Source organism: Vespa velutina, chromosome 7 (genome assembly GCF_912470025.1).
Source record: "Vespa velutina chromosome 7, iVesVel2.1, whole genome shotgun sequence".
Lineage (NCBI taxonomy): Eukaryota > Metazoa > Arthropoda > Insecta > Hymenoptera > Vespidae > Vespa > Vespa velutina.
In genome coordinates this window covers 5,622,441-5,637,440 of record NC_062194.1, presented here as the reverse complement: position 1 = coordinate 5,637,440, position 15,000 = coordinate 5,622,441, and the positions used below count along the sequence as shown (strand labels likewise).

Below are 15,000 nucleotides of genomic sequence, written 5' to 3'. Positions count from 1 at the left end.
GAGAAAGAGTGTTTGGTAAAAAAAAAAAAAATTATGAAAAAGAAAGCTCGCATAAATCTGAACATTTCTCGACTCAACAATTCTCTGTATTTATTCTACAAATGTTCAATAAATCAACGTAGAAAAATGATATAAAAAGCGAGAAAAACAATTTCAATGTATGTATATGTTTCAAATTATTGTATATGTTTTGAAAACATATTATCCGTGTAGATCTCGATTATATTCTTTATCGTTACCGTTTGCTGCTATCGAACTGCATGCATTCACAGTGTCCAAGGATTGATTAACTTAACATCTAAGTATATCAGTAACTGATATGATACAAGATGGCGTTGCACGTACAAACAGGCGTTCAAAATCAAAGGATAATGCACCATACGAATATGATAATATTTTTTTTTCTATTTATCCTGTGTCAAATGACATACATATTCGACTATTTTATTTCTTTGGCATTTCATTCTAAGGATTGAATATTTTATCATTATATATTTTTAACTACCTTTTAATTGGAAGATTAAAATTAATTTTGATGATTCGAAAAACAACACCAATTATTCTTTAAACTTGATTATCATCCATTATTGGATGTTTGATTAAGTAATCGAAATTTCAACCATTTATAAAATTCTACTTCATCCGCCATTATTTCTTCCAATACCTTTTTCGTTCGTGCTTTGAGATTTATCGAACGTTTCGATAAATAATTTTCTTTTGGTCCTACAAAACAAATTTATATAATAATCTTTGCATTATCATAAATTTAAATGTTTTAAAGTAAAAAAAAAAATAAAAAGAAAAAGTAAGAAAAAATAAACAAGATACTTACGCAACTTATTATATATGCGAAGGGAACCGGTGAAAAAGTACGGAAATTCCTTTTGAAGAACGTGTAAAGTTTCTTTCATGTAATCAAGAAGACCGACCACTGGATACCATCGAACAACATTTGCCTTGGCTCGTTGTAACGCCCATTTGTTATTTCTTTTCCTTATAGATAAAAAATATATATATGTATATATATATATATATATATGTGTGTGTGTGTAAAATAGATAACAGACGAGTGCGCATGCATCTAGATATTCGATCCGAATATTTTGTTATTATATAAAGAAAATTGATCACTATTATTCTTTACAACATGACATCTTTTCAAGCAGAAAAGATGTCTCTTGTAACATTACAAAAGACAACAAGCTCGATTTCTCTAACAACCAACAACGCAAGTTTCTATTTATGGTATTCAGGAGCAGTTCATTGATCTTGATCCCTCACTATAGTCATCTTCTTACGCAACCTTTACCAAGAAAACGTAGAGTAACTTTACGTAACCTTTAACCAACTTGAGAGATGATCCCGAGTAATAATGATGAACAGACGAAAAAATATCTCTAAGGTATTCTCTCTGTAATCTCATTCATGGGATCGTTTAATCGCATCAACTGTCGAAAGTAAAGTTATGAGGTATGTATATATTTTGATTGGTGAAACATCCGCAATCCTTCTCACGAAACTGGTTATTCCACTCGCGTTATTGGATATCTATCTATGTCAACATTGATATACGTACGAGCAACGAGGATCCTGTCCACAAAAATGAGAGATCGTTCCGCGATAAAGAACGGCCGCCATCCCACCTTTCCGATATCTGTTTAAAATCAGATGAAAATGAAAATGAGGAAAAAAGAAAAGAAAAGAAAAAATAAACAAATAATTTGCTTTAAAATCGATGGAGGAAACAAGAAGTCATTATTTAAGACATGTGTAATTAATTAGAGAAAACAAATTTGGTCTTACCTATGCAAAGCACGTGGATCCAAAGGATCCCTTGCTAAGGCTAAGAAAGTTGGTGCCTGACGACCAAATTCAGAAAAATTCAAAAACCTTATATCGCCATCGAAACTCAATGGTATAGCCTCTTGCCTTATAATACTTGTTATCTCTTCCACGAGTAGTTCCTGTCGATTCCAAAAGAAAAAAAAATTTCTTTTATGACTACATTTACGCTAATTTTATCTCTGACTTACGTAAACCAATTTTACGAGATTATAAAAAAAAAAAAAAAAAAAAAAAAAAAAAAAAAAAAAAAAAAAAAAAAAGTGTACAACAAACTTTTTAACCAAAATCCAAAGAATATATTCGAAAAAAGTGATTAGAATTATTGAAATAATTTTGCAATTATAAATTGTTCACAAATACATATCTTATAGCTTGTGAAATATCAGGATATAGATTGCATGGTTATAAGTATGTTTTTTACGTATGTGCAATAGTGCTTGTTAAATGGACGAAAGTGCTATACTTTTAGTTACGAAAGCAGAGATACTTGTCTTACTTGTTGAACGGATGAAAGGATCAATGACCGGTTTTCCGGATCTTTGTGCAATTCTATCAGACAACATCGCGATACATTCACATTTTCTCTTTTGAAAGATCGTCGAAAAAATAAATATGTACTTACATATATGCGTACAAAAGATTTTTATTCGATGTTAACAGTTATTTATAAATATTTGCAATAACGTAACGCGAAATGTATTCTTCGAGAGGTATTCAAACGTTTTCCATTTATGAGAAACAACCTCGAGTGGCTCTCACAAAGATGAAACGCATTGCGATATATTTACTATACATTTCCCATTCTCCTTCGGTCGGCTATTTCCTTTATCGGTGAATATAGGGTGTTTCTATGTTTTTATTTTTTTTTTTTTTTAATCGATAGCGTAATTGTTACAATAAATCTAAGAAATGTATAATTATAAGAAAATGTAAATATAGAATGTTAAGAGAATGTTTAGATATAATTCTACGAAAACGTGTTATTTTGAGTTTTTATATTCACATTGTTAAGTTTTTATATCAACATTATTGTAGATATAATCTGCTCTTTCTCTCTCTCTCTCTCTCTCTCTCTCTTTTCCCCCTCTCTATGTTTATATTTTTTCTTAATTTCGTAAGTACATATTCGTTTAGTTGATTTTATTTTGCTTAGTTCATTAGTCATAGACAGGTTGTAGTAGAGTGAACATCTTATGCGGATGAATCTTAACTTTAAATTCATTTCCTTTTAATTTGATTTATATTAATTAACACGTTATTTTATTCTTATTAATATAGATATATATATATATATAAAAATAGAATATCTAACATTATATTAATAGAAAATAGAGTTAATAGAAATATCCATTAATTATTTTTAATATTTTTAATTTGTTTACACATAAAGAATATATACATATGTATATATAAATGTGTAATGTGGATATAATAAAGTAAATAGAAATAAGTATATTAAGTGAAATGTTAATTAAGTGTAGAGATATAGAAAAGGAAGAAATATCTGCAGAGATTATTATTGAGATTTACCTGCTGCAACGTCGTCAAAAGTCCAGAATCGCCAGCCGGCAAACGAATATGTTTAAACGCATTGTAACCTTGCAAACGTTGCAGGATCAGCACCAATAGTTCTGCACCGGCACCGGGTACACGTGTCAGCATGAGTACGTGCTTATTCATCTCGGGCAAATTTCCACGACCGCCCAATTCAGCCAGGGAGGGCGTGACGTATCGATATGTCTGTTTAACAATCGTACAATGATTTATTAAAGAGCTCTAGGCACACCTGTTGGATTTGATTAGATGTGATGTGACTCCATAAAAATGAGGACAAAAAAATGAAAGAATTAAAATATTTCTTTTCATATAAGTCGCTTGTTTCTTTTTCTTTAGTTCTTTTTCTTCTTTTTTTTTCTTTTTTGTATCGAAAATTTTAATATTCATTATTAGTTTGAAACAATAATTATATTCGAGAGAATTTTCGATAGCTGACGCATGTTTCCGCTTTTGAACTGGTTTACTTGTAAACATACCTATTCAATAAGAGAGAGAGAGAGAGAGAGAGAAATAGAGAAAGAGAGAGAGAAAGTATATAGTTCGATCTGATTCATTCAGTAAACACGTCTAGTATATAGATACGTTATTAAAAATGCAGAAATTAATTTGAAGAGAAAAATGATGAGAGAAGGACGTATAAAAAAAAGAAAGAGAAAAAAAAAAGAAGAAGAAAAAGTAGCCTTGCAGTTCGAGAGATTTACATCTTAGAAACGTGAGAAAGAAACGTATAACGCGTGAGAAGATCGCTTCGACGCGATTGCATCCGATGCACTTTCACTAAAGAGACATATTTCTCTGTTGTAACAGAGTCGAGTAAGAGAATCTTCGTGACTTGTTAAAAATGATATAGGCTTACATAAAGTGATACTTATGTATATTTAAAAATAGTTTAGAATTATAATAAAAAATTTTATAAAAATTTAAGAGATTAAATAAAAGGATTAATAATAAAACTATTCTTTGTCCGATCACCTTGTTGATATTGAATGCATAATTTCCGACGAAACGTGTATCATCCTTTCTGTCGAAATCGCGAGGTTCGATCGTGACATCGATGGAAGAGTTGAGCGTGACCGTACTTGACCTTGAATTTAGAAGGACGAACACGAGAGTAACACCAACGAAAAGGCCAGGAAGAAAACCACGATGGACACGCATCACGAACAACGAATCATATGATTTACGATACCCTGACGTTTACATTAAAAAAAAGAAAAAAAAGAAAAAAAAAAAAAAAAAAAAAGAAAGAAAAAAATGTGATCGCCCTATGACTCTTCGAGCTCTTATTTCGATCATCCGTGTTTCTGTATACGTCCACCGAGTAACTGAAGAGAATGTTAGTGGGTCAGAGACTTCGCATTGGCTGATCCCCACGTCTTCGGCATAGGAGAGTCCCCAAGGGTTCCCCACCAGTCTTTTCTTCGAATCGCAAAACTGATTTCAGATTCAACTAAAAGATAAAATATTAGCCAAGCTTATTTCAATGTCAAACCAATCATCCTTGAATCTCCATCATCTTCTCTTCACATTGACTAAACTTCGAAATCTTCTCTAAATGATTTTTGTCGATTGAATTTCCTTTCACCAAGTAATTAACTTTTAATGTGTATATATATATATATATACATATATATATATATATGTATGTACGTATGCATATGTATGTACGTATATTTGAATAGGAGAAAAATGAAAATTATCAATTGTGTGAACAAAGTTCATTTTGGTATGTAGAATTTATGTAAATCGATGGATAGAAAATGAAACCAATAAAAATTTCATTAGATTGAAAGAATATTAATATACGATTGAGAAAGTCATAGGAATTGATACGAATAAAAATGTGTCCGGTGAAAGCTATAACGAATGATTTGATTTCTACGACGTATTTATGTGGATACATGTCTATAGAATATATATGTACTATATATGTACTATAGAATAATCGTATGTACCATCTAATTTATTTATTTATTTTCTTATATTCTCAAGGGATGAAATTAAAGGAGTAACAATTTCGAATATAGATCTCATTAGACTCATCTTATAAAATAATATATATTATCGTCACAAATATAATTATAAACTCTGTAATACTAGAAGAAAATAATGCAATCTCTTACGCAACAATTATTAACGAGCGTTCGTAATTATTATTAAAAATAAGATGATATAATATCAATTGCATCATTCTTATTATTTCATTGAATTTTAATACTTCCTTCAGACTCAATATTATTACGTTCTTATAGATTTAAATCGATAAAATATTTTATCTATTTTTCTTCGAAATCGAAATGATATTAATCTTCTTAATTTTTGAAATAGTACGTAATAATACACACACACATATATAAAATATATTTTAATTCGTTATAGCTACTATTAATCGATTAGCAAGCAACGTACTATTGTACGTTTCTAAAGGTAACTTCTAGAACTTTCATATAGAAATACAGATAACCATATACCGCGCGACGTTTGAAAACGTGAAGATTTGTGATTGGTCAATAGTCAGCCGGCCGGCATGGTGGCGCCAGCGATCCACGTGGTATACTTCGTATATGTATATGTGTGCTTCGGGATTCTTCCATCATCAAGTTTATTTGTAAACACGCGCATCAATGCGCATCGCCTCGTAAGATGGACGCGTACGAGTCACGTAAAAGAGATTGGGAAGATTTGGACGTTACCAAGGAAGAGTTAAAAAATATAACGGAGTGCCTGAAAAAGGAAGAATTTCGTAAATTACTTATCGAATACGCGGAAGAAGTGACCGATCCAGAAAATCGTAAGATTTATGAAAAGGAGATCGCTCAATTGGAGAAGGAACGGGGCGTCGACGTCACGTTCGTTAACCCCCAGCCTGGTTACGTCATAAAAACTAGTGTCAACGGAGAAAAGAAATGTTTTTTAAATATTAGTAAAAGTGACATTGTCGCACGACCTACGAGTCACCCTTCCTACGAGGATGGTCACCGTGGTTTACAATGGTCAATTCCTTATACCCTGATACCTCCTCGCGATGACCTTGATAGAAAAAACATTCGTTGCTTGGTCTTCGATGTTGTGTTTCATCCTGACACGATTTATCTAGCATCGAAGAATGCTAGATTTCGTGACATCGTTAATAACACTGCGATGGATGGTATAGAGAATAATTTTAAGGTTAGTATTTCCAAAATTTTACAAATGTATTTTTACTCGGTTTATCAGTTGTTATTTATCATTTTTAGGTGAAGCTCGATAGGAAGAATCTTAAATTTCCTAAAATGAACTTCAAGGGCATCTCTCATCCAAGCGTGATTAGGAAACAATCGAAAGAATCGCTAAAAGAGTCAATAGATATGGATCCAGAAATTTATCAGAAACTAATGTCCAGTTATGATGAGAGTCGTGAGCAACAATTTAAATACAGAGAGGAAAAGCCAAAACGTGCACCACCAGAAACTATTTATTATAAGAATAATGATTCTAAATTAGAAACAGAGATCAAGGAATATGTCACTCCAAAATTCATGATAAAACATCAAACGGATATTGACATGGAAGATTTTGTTAACAGTAGAGATGCAAAGATGTATGCAACTATTCCTAAAAAATTAGTTATCATTATAGATTTGCCATTGTTAGGAAAGGCAACAGATGCTATACTAGATATCCAAGAACGTTCTCTTTACTTGAAGAGCGAAAAACCTGCCAAATATTTCTTACAATTACCCCTGCCGTATAGCGTTGATGGAGATCATGGTAATGCAAAGTTTGATCCTAAATATAAAAAATTAACAGTAATATTACCGGTCATTCGTAAATCAGTGATGTTAGAAGAGATGCCGAAAGAAGATAGTGATGTGGATAGTGATAGCAATAGCTTTGTACCTGTCGTATCCAACGAATTAAGTGAAAATTTATTTACCATGGAATCAACTATGAGTGATTCCCTTTCAAATTTAGTGCTAGAAGAAAAAACTATTCCAATGGATTCAATAAATTCCAGTGAAACTTTAGATGATAATGTGTTGCGGACTACTACTAATTCATTAGAAACTACAGTGCCCTTTATGAATGCTGATATAAAATATACATTGCCATCATTTGCCTGTAATATGTATGACAATCAAATAGCTTTTACAGTCAATGTTAAAAATGTTGACCCAGATTCCATACAACATAGAATCTTAGAAAATAACATAGGAATACATATTTTACTCGCATCAGTTGGTGCAGGATTTTTCCCACAGCATTATTCCTTATGTTTTAAGATAGAAGAAGGTTCAATAGAACAAGATTCACTTGTCATTGAACCATGGGATAATAATCTTGTATTTAGTATTAAGTTAAATAATTCTGATAATGTATCTCATTATTTCGTTGGTGTGAATGAAGAATTCATGGAAAGGAAAGAATTGTCAGGCACCTTGTCATTCAAAAATAGATTGAAGGAACTAATGGTAAGACAATTAAATATCGTTATATTACATGTACATTTAAAATGATTCAATGAACATATACTCCTAGGATACAGAGGAGAAAGATTCTGAGGTTCCAGTAGAAGTCGATGTTCAGAAAGAGGATAGATCTGTCATCATAAATATTCGCTCGAATCAGTTGGATTCTGATGACGAGCATGAAGAAGATGAACAACATAATGTGAGTCAAAATAGGAAAGGTATAATAAAATCAAGATCGATTTCGGAAAGTAGCGGAGACGAATTACCAAGTAGTAGTGGTAGTATGTCGAAAGGAATATTAAAATCGCATCGTACTCATGATTTTTCACGTTCTGTATCTGAATCGAGTGCAGACGAAAATGGTGTAGCTATTTCTTCTGCAGATTTTTCATGCAGTTCAATTCACGACCCTCAATCGGAGTCAGAGTGTTGTAGTCTGAAAAAGACTGTACGATTTAACAACGTTGTATCTCGACAATTATTCAGGTAATGTCACATTCTCAGAAAGCTCATTCAAAGACGAATAGAATGGACATGAAAAATAATAAAATATAATTCTGCAGATCTAACTCTAGCATTCTTGGCCAACGAAAGAAGAATCAACGTAAATTGCGAAACAAAAAACGCGCTCAAGAACGCAAATTAAGCGAAAGCGAAAATTCTGAAACAGAAGAACGTGATAAGTATAAGATTACGCCGAAAGCGACACCAGAAACAGAAATTTCTGAAAATGTCAAATCCATTCTCAGTCGTGAAAAACATTCGGGTAAACAGAAATCGGCTTATATTAAAATTAAGAAATTAAAAAAATCTAAAAAAATACTTTCGGGAAAACGTAAAAGTAGCATCGAAGAGGAAAGCACAGAAGACACACTCGAAACATCGGTTAAAAATTCAGATCAAGCTGAATTCAAAAATGATTTAATATTCGATCTTGATATATAGGTCACACAAAAATTCACACATTGAAAAAGTACACATCGAGAAAAAGAAATAGAGACGAGGTAATATGTGTGATAAATTTCCACTGTTAAGGGAATGATAGAAATACGTTGTTCGTAATATTATAACGATTGCAATAGCAATCAATTCGTCACTAAATGTTTTTTAAAAATGTTTCCGAAAATCCACATTAAATGTGATAAAATTTTTTAATATTCTAAGTCTAAAGAAGTATTATGATAAAAACAATGATTGCGTGAAAATTATTAAGAAATATTTACTCTAATATAGACTTTAAGGTCTAGTATTATACCAGTACTTTAAAGTCTAAGATTGCTATTGAAACGCGATAATATATGATTGAAAAGATTTTGTTATAATTATATTTTATTATATATTTCATCTTATGCTTTGTTTACTGAAAGATAAGCATACGTTTTTAGAATTATCTTCTGTATAAGATACATGAAGAATTTCTCTGTGTCATTATCTATTACTTAATTATATATTCCTTGCGCACGTAATTTAAAAGGTATACTTTATACAAGGAAGCGTGTATGTTTTAAAGAGAATCTCTAAAAAGATATAAGTGTGAACCTTTTATCTCTACGTTTTATTTTTTAGGTGATTATATAATGCAACTGCTCATCATATTTCGATAAAAGAAAAATTTATTATATACGTGATTTTTAAAATATTTCAATTCGATCAATCGATGAATTTTTTATATCTCAAGTAACTTTGATTCTCCTGATCTTTGAACTTGATTCTCCTGATCTATTTTTATTGGTAGTTGTATTATATAATATTAAAAAAAAAAAAGAAAAGAAAAAATCATGCAGGTGAAATTATAAACAAAGGAGCGTAAAACCAAAAGTCACATTATGTAGTATGAAATTTCAAAATCACCAATTCTTAATCGCGTAGCTCTTATACAGATTTATATATGCCAATATCATATATTTTATACACATTAGAAGAAAAATGAAATCAACTAGGATAATTAATCCTAGTACTTCGATCACATATCTTTAGCTATGTTACACATAAACCCATAAAAAAAAAAGCTGCTTGCACAAAGAGCAAAGCAGGATAATATACAGTTATTTAAAATTATTTCTGTTGCTTATATGCAACTGGCACACATGAAAATATTAAAATACAACCTATAGTATTTAATCGACTATTCCTGTATTAATATCATTTAGTTGTAGAAAAAGATAGTAAAAAGATTAAAAAAAAAAAAAAAAGAAAAAAAAAAAAAAAAAAAAAAAAAAAAAAAAAAAAGAAAAAGAAAGAAAAAAAAGTAAAAAAAAAAGCGGAAAACTTGAGAACGATTTAATTTGTTTGTCTTTATTATATTTATTCAGACGTAATTGACATCAAAGCAAAGTTATATCAAAAATGCTTTTATTTTTCTTATATCAATTTTTTGGTGGTTTTATCATACGACTTGTAGGTGGTGGAATCTTATCAAAGCCAGCATTGTCAAAGACTGGTAATAAATCTCTAACTCTTTGGCCAGGATAAATTGATGCAAGTTCATTCCATCTAAAATAAATAAATATTTAGAAAATATTAAATGTGATACCTTTGCATTTATACCATATTATTATTAATTATAACTCATTAAACCTGTTGCTTTTATATTTCACAAGAGATTGCGATGAAGTAAATGGCGTGTCAGTAGGAAAATAAGTTGCTCCATAAAAATCTAATCCTTGACTAAGCAATATAGTAGTTTCTTCCAAATTAGCAAGGGTAACTCTTATAACAGGTGGTCCTGTATAGATTGTTGCTGGCTCGTTTACGTTTTGCGCTTCATTTTTTAATCTATCATTGATGGCTTTTACTAAATCATACATAAAAATTTTAAAAATTCAAAAATAACATAATAATCTTTCCTACGAACGATAAAGAAGATTTCTTTTTAAACTTACAAACAGTTCCAGTGGCTAAAGGTACCCTCGTTACTTCCACTATGGAACGATATTTAAATAAAGCATGTCTGATATCATCTTCTGGTAATTCCTCTGGTACATCTAAAACGTATACGGTAAACGTCTTCGCTGGTCTACATGGTATAGCAATCTACAGTAAAAATTATTATTAATATTAAAAAATAATCTTATATACAGTATAATCTTTTACAAATTTTACCTTCTTGTAAAAACGTGCACCAGTTACTTTGTGAAAACCTTTCTTGTACACTGCATGATAATCGTCAGTATTGCTAAATTTAAAAAGTATTCCAGTAGCTGTTTTTGTTAAAGAAAATGCTCCGCTGAAACGTTTTATAATATATAAGATTTTAATGTTTCGTTAAAGTCTTATATGTTCCTTTTTTTTTTTTTTTTTTAATATGGCGCTATTAAAAATCACAATAAACGAGCATATTTTATTTTCATAAACGCGCAAAATGTACAACGACATTAATGATTCGACGTGTAAAAATATTTAATTAAAGAAATGAAATGATCGGCTTATAAAACAAAAGCAAAAAAAAAAAAGAAAGAAAAAAATACGTACAAACATAATTAATATCGTATCTATAATCGTTAAAGAGAAAACGTTTTCTTTTTTGTAATTATTATTTTCGTTCTTACCGGAAGTTCATTTTTTCACAAATGGCCGCTGCTTTTTCTATATTGAAGTCATGGCTAGGTGTTAAAAGGAATGCACCCTTCGTAATAAAATCATTGTCGCTTATTTCCGAATCGGTTTCGCGAGTTTGCCAATCGTCGGTAATATGCCGACTTTCTTGATTAAGTCTTAAAAGAGAACTACTTTTTGATGTTGACATCTCTATTTTGTAAGTACTACTACGGCTCACTTATTTTTGCAACATCTTTTATAGGCAAGATCATAGTACATGGGTTTGTCTAGTCTTTAGGATGATCGAACGTCGTAATACGTTACGCGAGATCGCCTTCTTGACTGAAACATAATCGAGCAGAAAAGTCATGGTAGTAACGTCGTTTCAATACGATATAATACTCATTGCTTTACATTTCCTTATACAGGGTGAAAAATTAACTTTTGTCATTTTCAAAATTCCTTTTTATTACAAATTTTATCGAATAATTTTTCTCTCGTTTAAAATTTATATTATTCATTTAAAATATAAAACTCGCAAGATATATTATGATATTCATTTGTTAATCATTAAAATATTAATAATGACAAAACAAATTTTTATGATGGATTTTTTTTTCTAACTGTCATCATTTAAAACTCTTATGATAATTCGAAAATTTTTTAAGTACTACGTTGGTCAAGAAATTCTCTCGCTTATCGTAAATATTGATTGTTAATATTACGCATATTTTATTTGTATGATTATTCAATATAACTTTAAACATAAGACGTTACTAATGATAAAAATTTTTCGCTCTACCCTATATACATACATTGACACGAATACAACTCTTTGTCTTTGCTTTTACGATCTACTCGAAGAGACGGATTAATAGGGCTTGCCTCGGAAATTTATCGTGGGCGTTGTCATCTATTGTTATTACTATGTGCATATTCGATTGACAGTGTGTAAATCATTATAGAATATATATGTGTATACACATACTACATTATTATAACGTAATTGCTTATTATCTATTAAACAAACTTCCGTTCTGTCTCTCGGGTTTGAAAAAGATCACGTGATAAATTAAAGTTATTCCTGTATTTCAAAAGAGTCATACTCATAATGATGTGATTATAATTTTCAAGAATACGTAACAACTTTGTATTATTCATTATCAAATTTTCATAAAACACATAAAAAGATTTATTATTGATTTTTATATCAACGCGAGATTTATCATTCAAATTTTCATTTTTTTTTTTCGTGTATTCCTTTTGACTTTTTATTATTCGCGGGCTTTTTCTTTAAGCTATAATTCGTATGTGCTTCGTATACCATTCATTTCTTACAATAATTTTTACAGTATTTTATTGTTATTTTATTACAGAAAAAAAGAAAATACTCTAAGCTTATTATTATAGTGCTATGTAAGTAGTGTAAAAATGTAAATGAAAGTGAGGTTACCAATCCAATAACTTTATAAATATCTTTACCGATTGTTGGTTATGTTGTGTTGTATGTGTGATCATGATTATGTATTACTTATTCTAACAGATAATTTAAAAAATCATCTTAATTACATAAATTTATTCATAAATTTTATTTACTCATCTATTTTATGTGATTACCTAGAAATGATTACTGCTTTTTTTTTTTTACATTGGTGTAGCTTATTTATTACTGTTTCATTAGTTGTAGAAAATACTAAAGCACTTTTGAATATTTTTACATTATATTGTTCTTATATATTTGATTTATTTAGATGTCAAATAAAGATATTATGTTTGCGACAAAACAAAATCTCAAGACAACGCTATTGCATGGACCAGCAGAATTAAGCAAGACATTCTTATATGAGGTATGTAAATCATATTACATGATATTAATAAATAAAAAATATATAAATAAGAGGAAGGGGATATGTAGTTTAATATGTAAATATAGATATTGTTTTGACAACCTATAAACATTACATACATCATATATTTCAGTATAAAAAGATATATTTTTTTCAACGAATAATATAAGTTTATTAGTACCATAAATTATGTGAAGCATAATATTTATATTATATCATTTAACAGGCAGCCATATATTGGGCAGAAGAAGGTCATCGTGTTTTTTATATCACACCAATACCTTTACAACAAATTCCTTCTGCTTGCCATGAAAGTAATCCTTCGACATACTTTACTTATAAACTGATTACATTTGTGTAAGTTAATTTTTTTATTTCAATTAAAGCGTATAATATTAAAAATTTGTTTAGAATGACAATATAATATAAGCGATATATATATATATATATATATATATATATATATATATATATATGTGAAATTTTATTTACAAATTTCATTTTCCAAATTACAAATAACTTTTTTCAAAAAAAAATTATATACATTTTATTTGATATAATTAAAATTAATTATGTAAAAAATATTAAATTTTTCAATTGATAAATTTATAGGTATCTATCGAATTATAAATCCTTGGTAACACAGCTAGCAGAATTACATACATTCGTTTCGTTACCCACTATAGTTTTGTTAGATGACATAGATCATTACATTAAAGATGACGCAACAAAAAAACAAGACTATTGTCAAGAAAAAACAAAGATGCGTATAGCCAGAGCATGCAGCGTGATCTTCGATGCGATAAATTCGTGTTCACGAATTTCTAATACTATTGTAAGCGATTCTATTCTCTTGGCATAATGAATTTCACGGAAGTATTATTAGTTCGTTTATCTTCTTAGGTACACGCGTGCGTGTGGTCTTCGTCGATTTTAAGAAAAACCGATATGGATATTACGATATATTTTCGTAACATCTGGAACGTATCGGAAGACGAGGAGAATAAAATAATTTCCTTAAAAAAGATTGGCCGTGAAACACATCTGGCCGAAGGTTATCCATCCTTCGAATATTACAAATTTCAAGATGGAACGCGAATTTTAAAAAATGTTTACCGTGAATTTCTTGATTAATCAATCGTAAGTTTATTTTCTTATTCATATATATATATATATATATATATATATATATATATATATGTATGTGTGTATATATGTATGTGTATATATATATATGTATGTGTATATATATATGTATGTGTGTATATATATATATGTATGTGTATATATATATGTATGTATATATATATATGTATGTGTATATATATATATATATACATACATACATACACACAACATATTATATATTATCTTTAATATAATTCATATAATATTACATATTTACTTCTCAAACTCTTAAACGAAAACGTTTAGAAGTAAAAAGATACGAAAACACGTTGGAAGGTCAAATTCATTGGACAATCATTTCGTCACTCTTTTCCAATTGGCAAACAAAATTGGCAGCTGGTAAAAGAGAGGTAATTGGGATCGGTTGTGTCGAACGGTACGAAGAACGCGCTTAGAGGCAGCGCCTGCAGGGCAGGCAATGCAGGCAAGCAGAACTGGCGGGCAGACAGGACAGGACAGGCCAGAGCAGGCCGGGCCAAGCAGGCAAGCAAGCAGGCAAGAAAGCAAGCAAGCAAGCAAGTTAAGCAGGCAGGCAAGCACAGGAAAATAGCCGTCGCTGTTGAAAGCCGGGACAG

General features: G+C 30.0%; 4 protein-coding genes across 10 annotated transcripts; 2 read left to right on the top strand and 2 right to left on the bottom strand.

Annotated features, from left to right (window-relative positions):
- Nucleotides 1-506: 506 nt before the first annotated feature.
- Nucleotides 507-4,671, bottom strand: LOC124950595 (uronyl 2-sulfotransferase-like). The gene is made up of 6 exons (XM_047497549.1): nucleotides 4,375-4,671; nucleotides 3,376-3,585; nucleotides 1,804-1,964; nucleotides 1,577-1,654; nucleotides 833-993; nucleotides 507-723 (listed from the first exon to the last, which is right to left on the bottom strand). Exons 1-6 carry the CDS (start codon nucleotides 4,558-4,560, stop codon nucleotides 578-580), a joined length of 942 nt encoding a protein of 313 aa, XP_047353505.1. The 5' UTR covers nucleotides 4,561-4,671; the 3' UTR covers nucleotides 507-577.
- Nucleotides 4,672-5,837: 1,166 nt separating this feature from the next.
- Nucleotides 5,838-10,378, top strand: LOC124950592 (protein kintoun). The gene is made up of 4 exons (XM_047497539.1): nucleotides 5,838-6,570; nucleotides 6,639-7,853; nucleotides 7,921-8,339; nucleotides 8,417-10,378. Exons 1-4 carry the CDS (start codon nucleotides 6,046-6,048, stop codon nucleotides 8,796-8,798), a joined length of 2,541 nt encoding a protein of 846 aa, XP_047353495.1. The 5' UTR covers nucleotides 5,838-6,045; the 3' UTR covers nucleotides 8,799-10,378.
- LOC124950597 lies at nucleotides 10,142-12,265 on the bottom strand. The gene is made up of 6 exons (XM_047497550.1): nucleotides 12,206-12,265; nucleotides 11,402-11,732; nucleotides 10,956-11,079; nucleotides 10,736-10,886; nucleotides 10,431-10,647; nucleotides 10,142-10,346 (listed from the first exon to the last, which is right to left on the bottom strand). Exons 2-6 carry the CDS (start codon nucleotides 11,596-11,598, stop codon nucleotides 10,220-10,222), a joined length of 816 nt encoding a protein of 271 aa, XP_047353506.1. The 5' UTR covers nucleotides 11,599-11,732; nucleotides 12,206-12,265; the 3' UTR covers nucleotides 10,142-10,219.
- On the top strand, nucleotides 12,087-14,371 carry LOC124950598. 7 transcript variants are annotated; one of them, XM_047497558.1, is made up of 5 exons: nucleotides 12,087-12,091; nucleotides 13,142-13,237; nucleotides 13,464-13,594; nucleotides 13,850-14,072; nucleotides 14,141-14,371. In XM_047497558.1, the coding sequence occupies exons 2-5, from the start codon at nucleotides 13,142-13,144 to the stop codon at nucleotides 14,369-14,371; spliced, it is 681 nt and encodes a 226-aa protein (XP_047353514.1). In that variant the 5' UTR covers nucleotides 12,087-12,091. The 7 variants fall into 7 exon arrangements, with proteins under 7 accessions (XP_047353514.1, XP_047353512.1, XP_047353511.1 ...); XM_047497556.1 differs by lacking the exon at nucleotides 12,087-12,091 and adding an exon at nucleotides 12,102-12,506; XM_047497555.1 differs by lacking the exon at nucleotides 12,087-12,091 and adding an exon at nucleotides 12,593-12,823.
- Nucleotides 14,372-15,000: the final 629 nt, after the last annotated feature.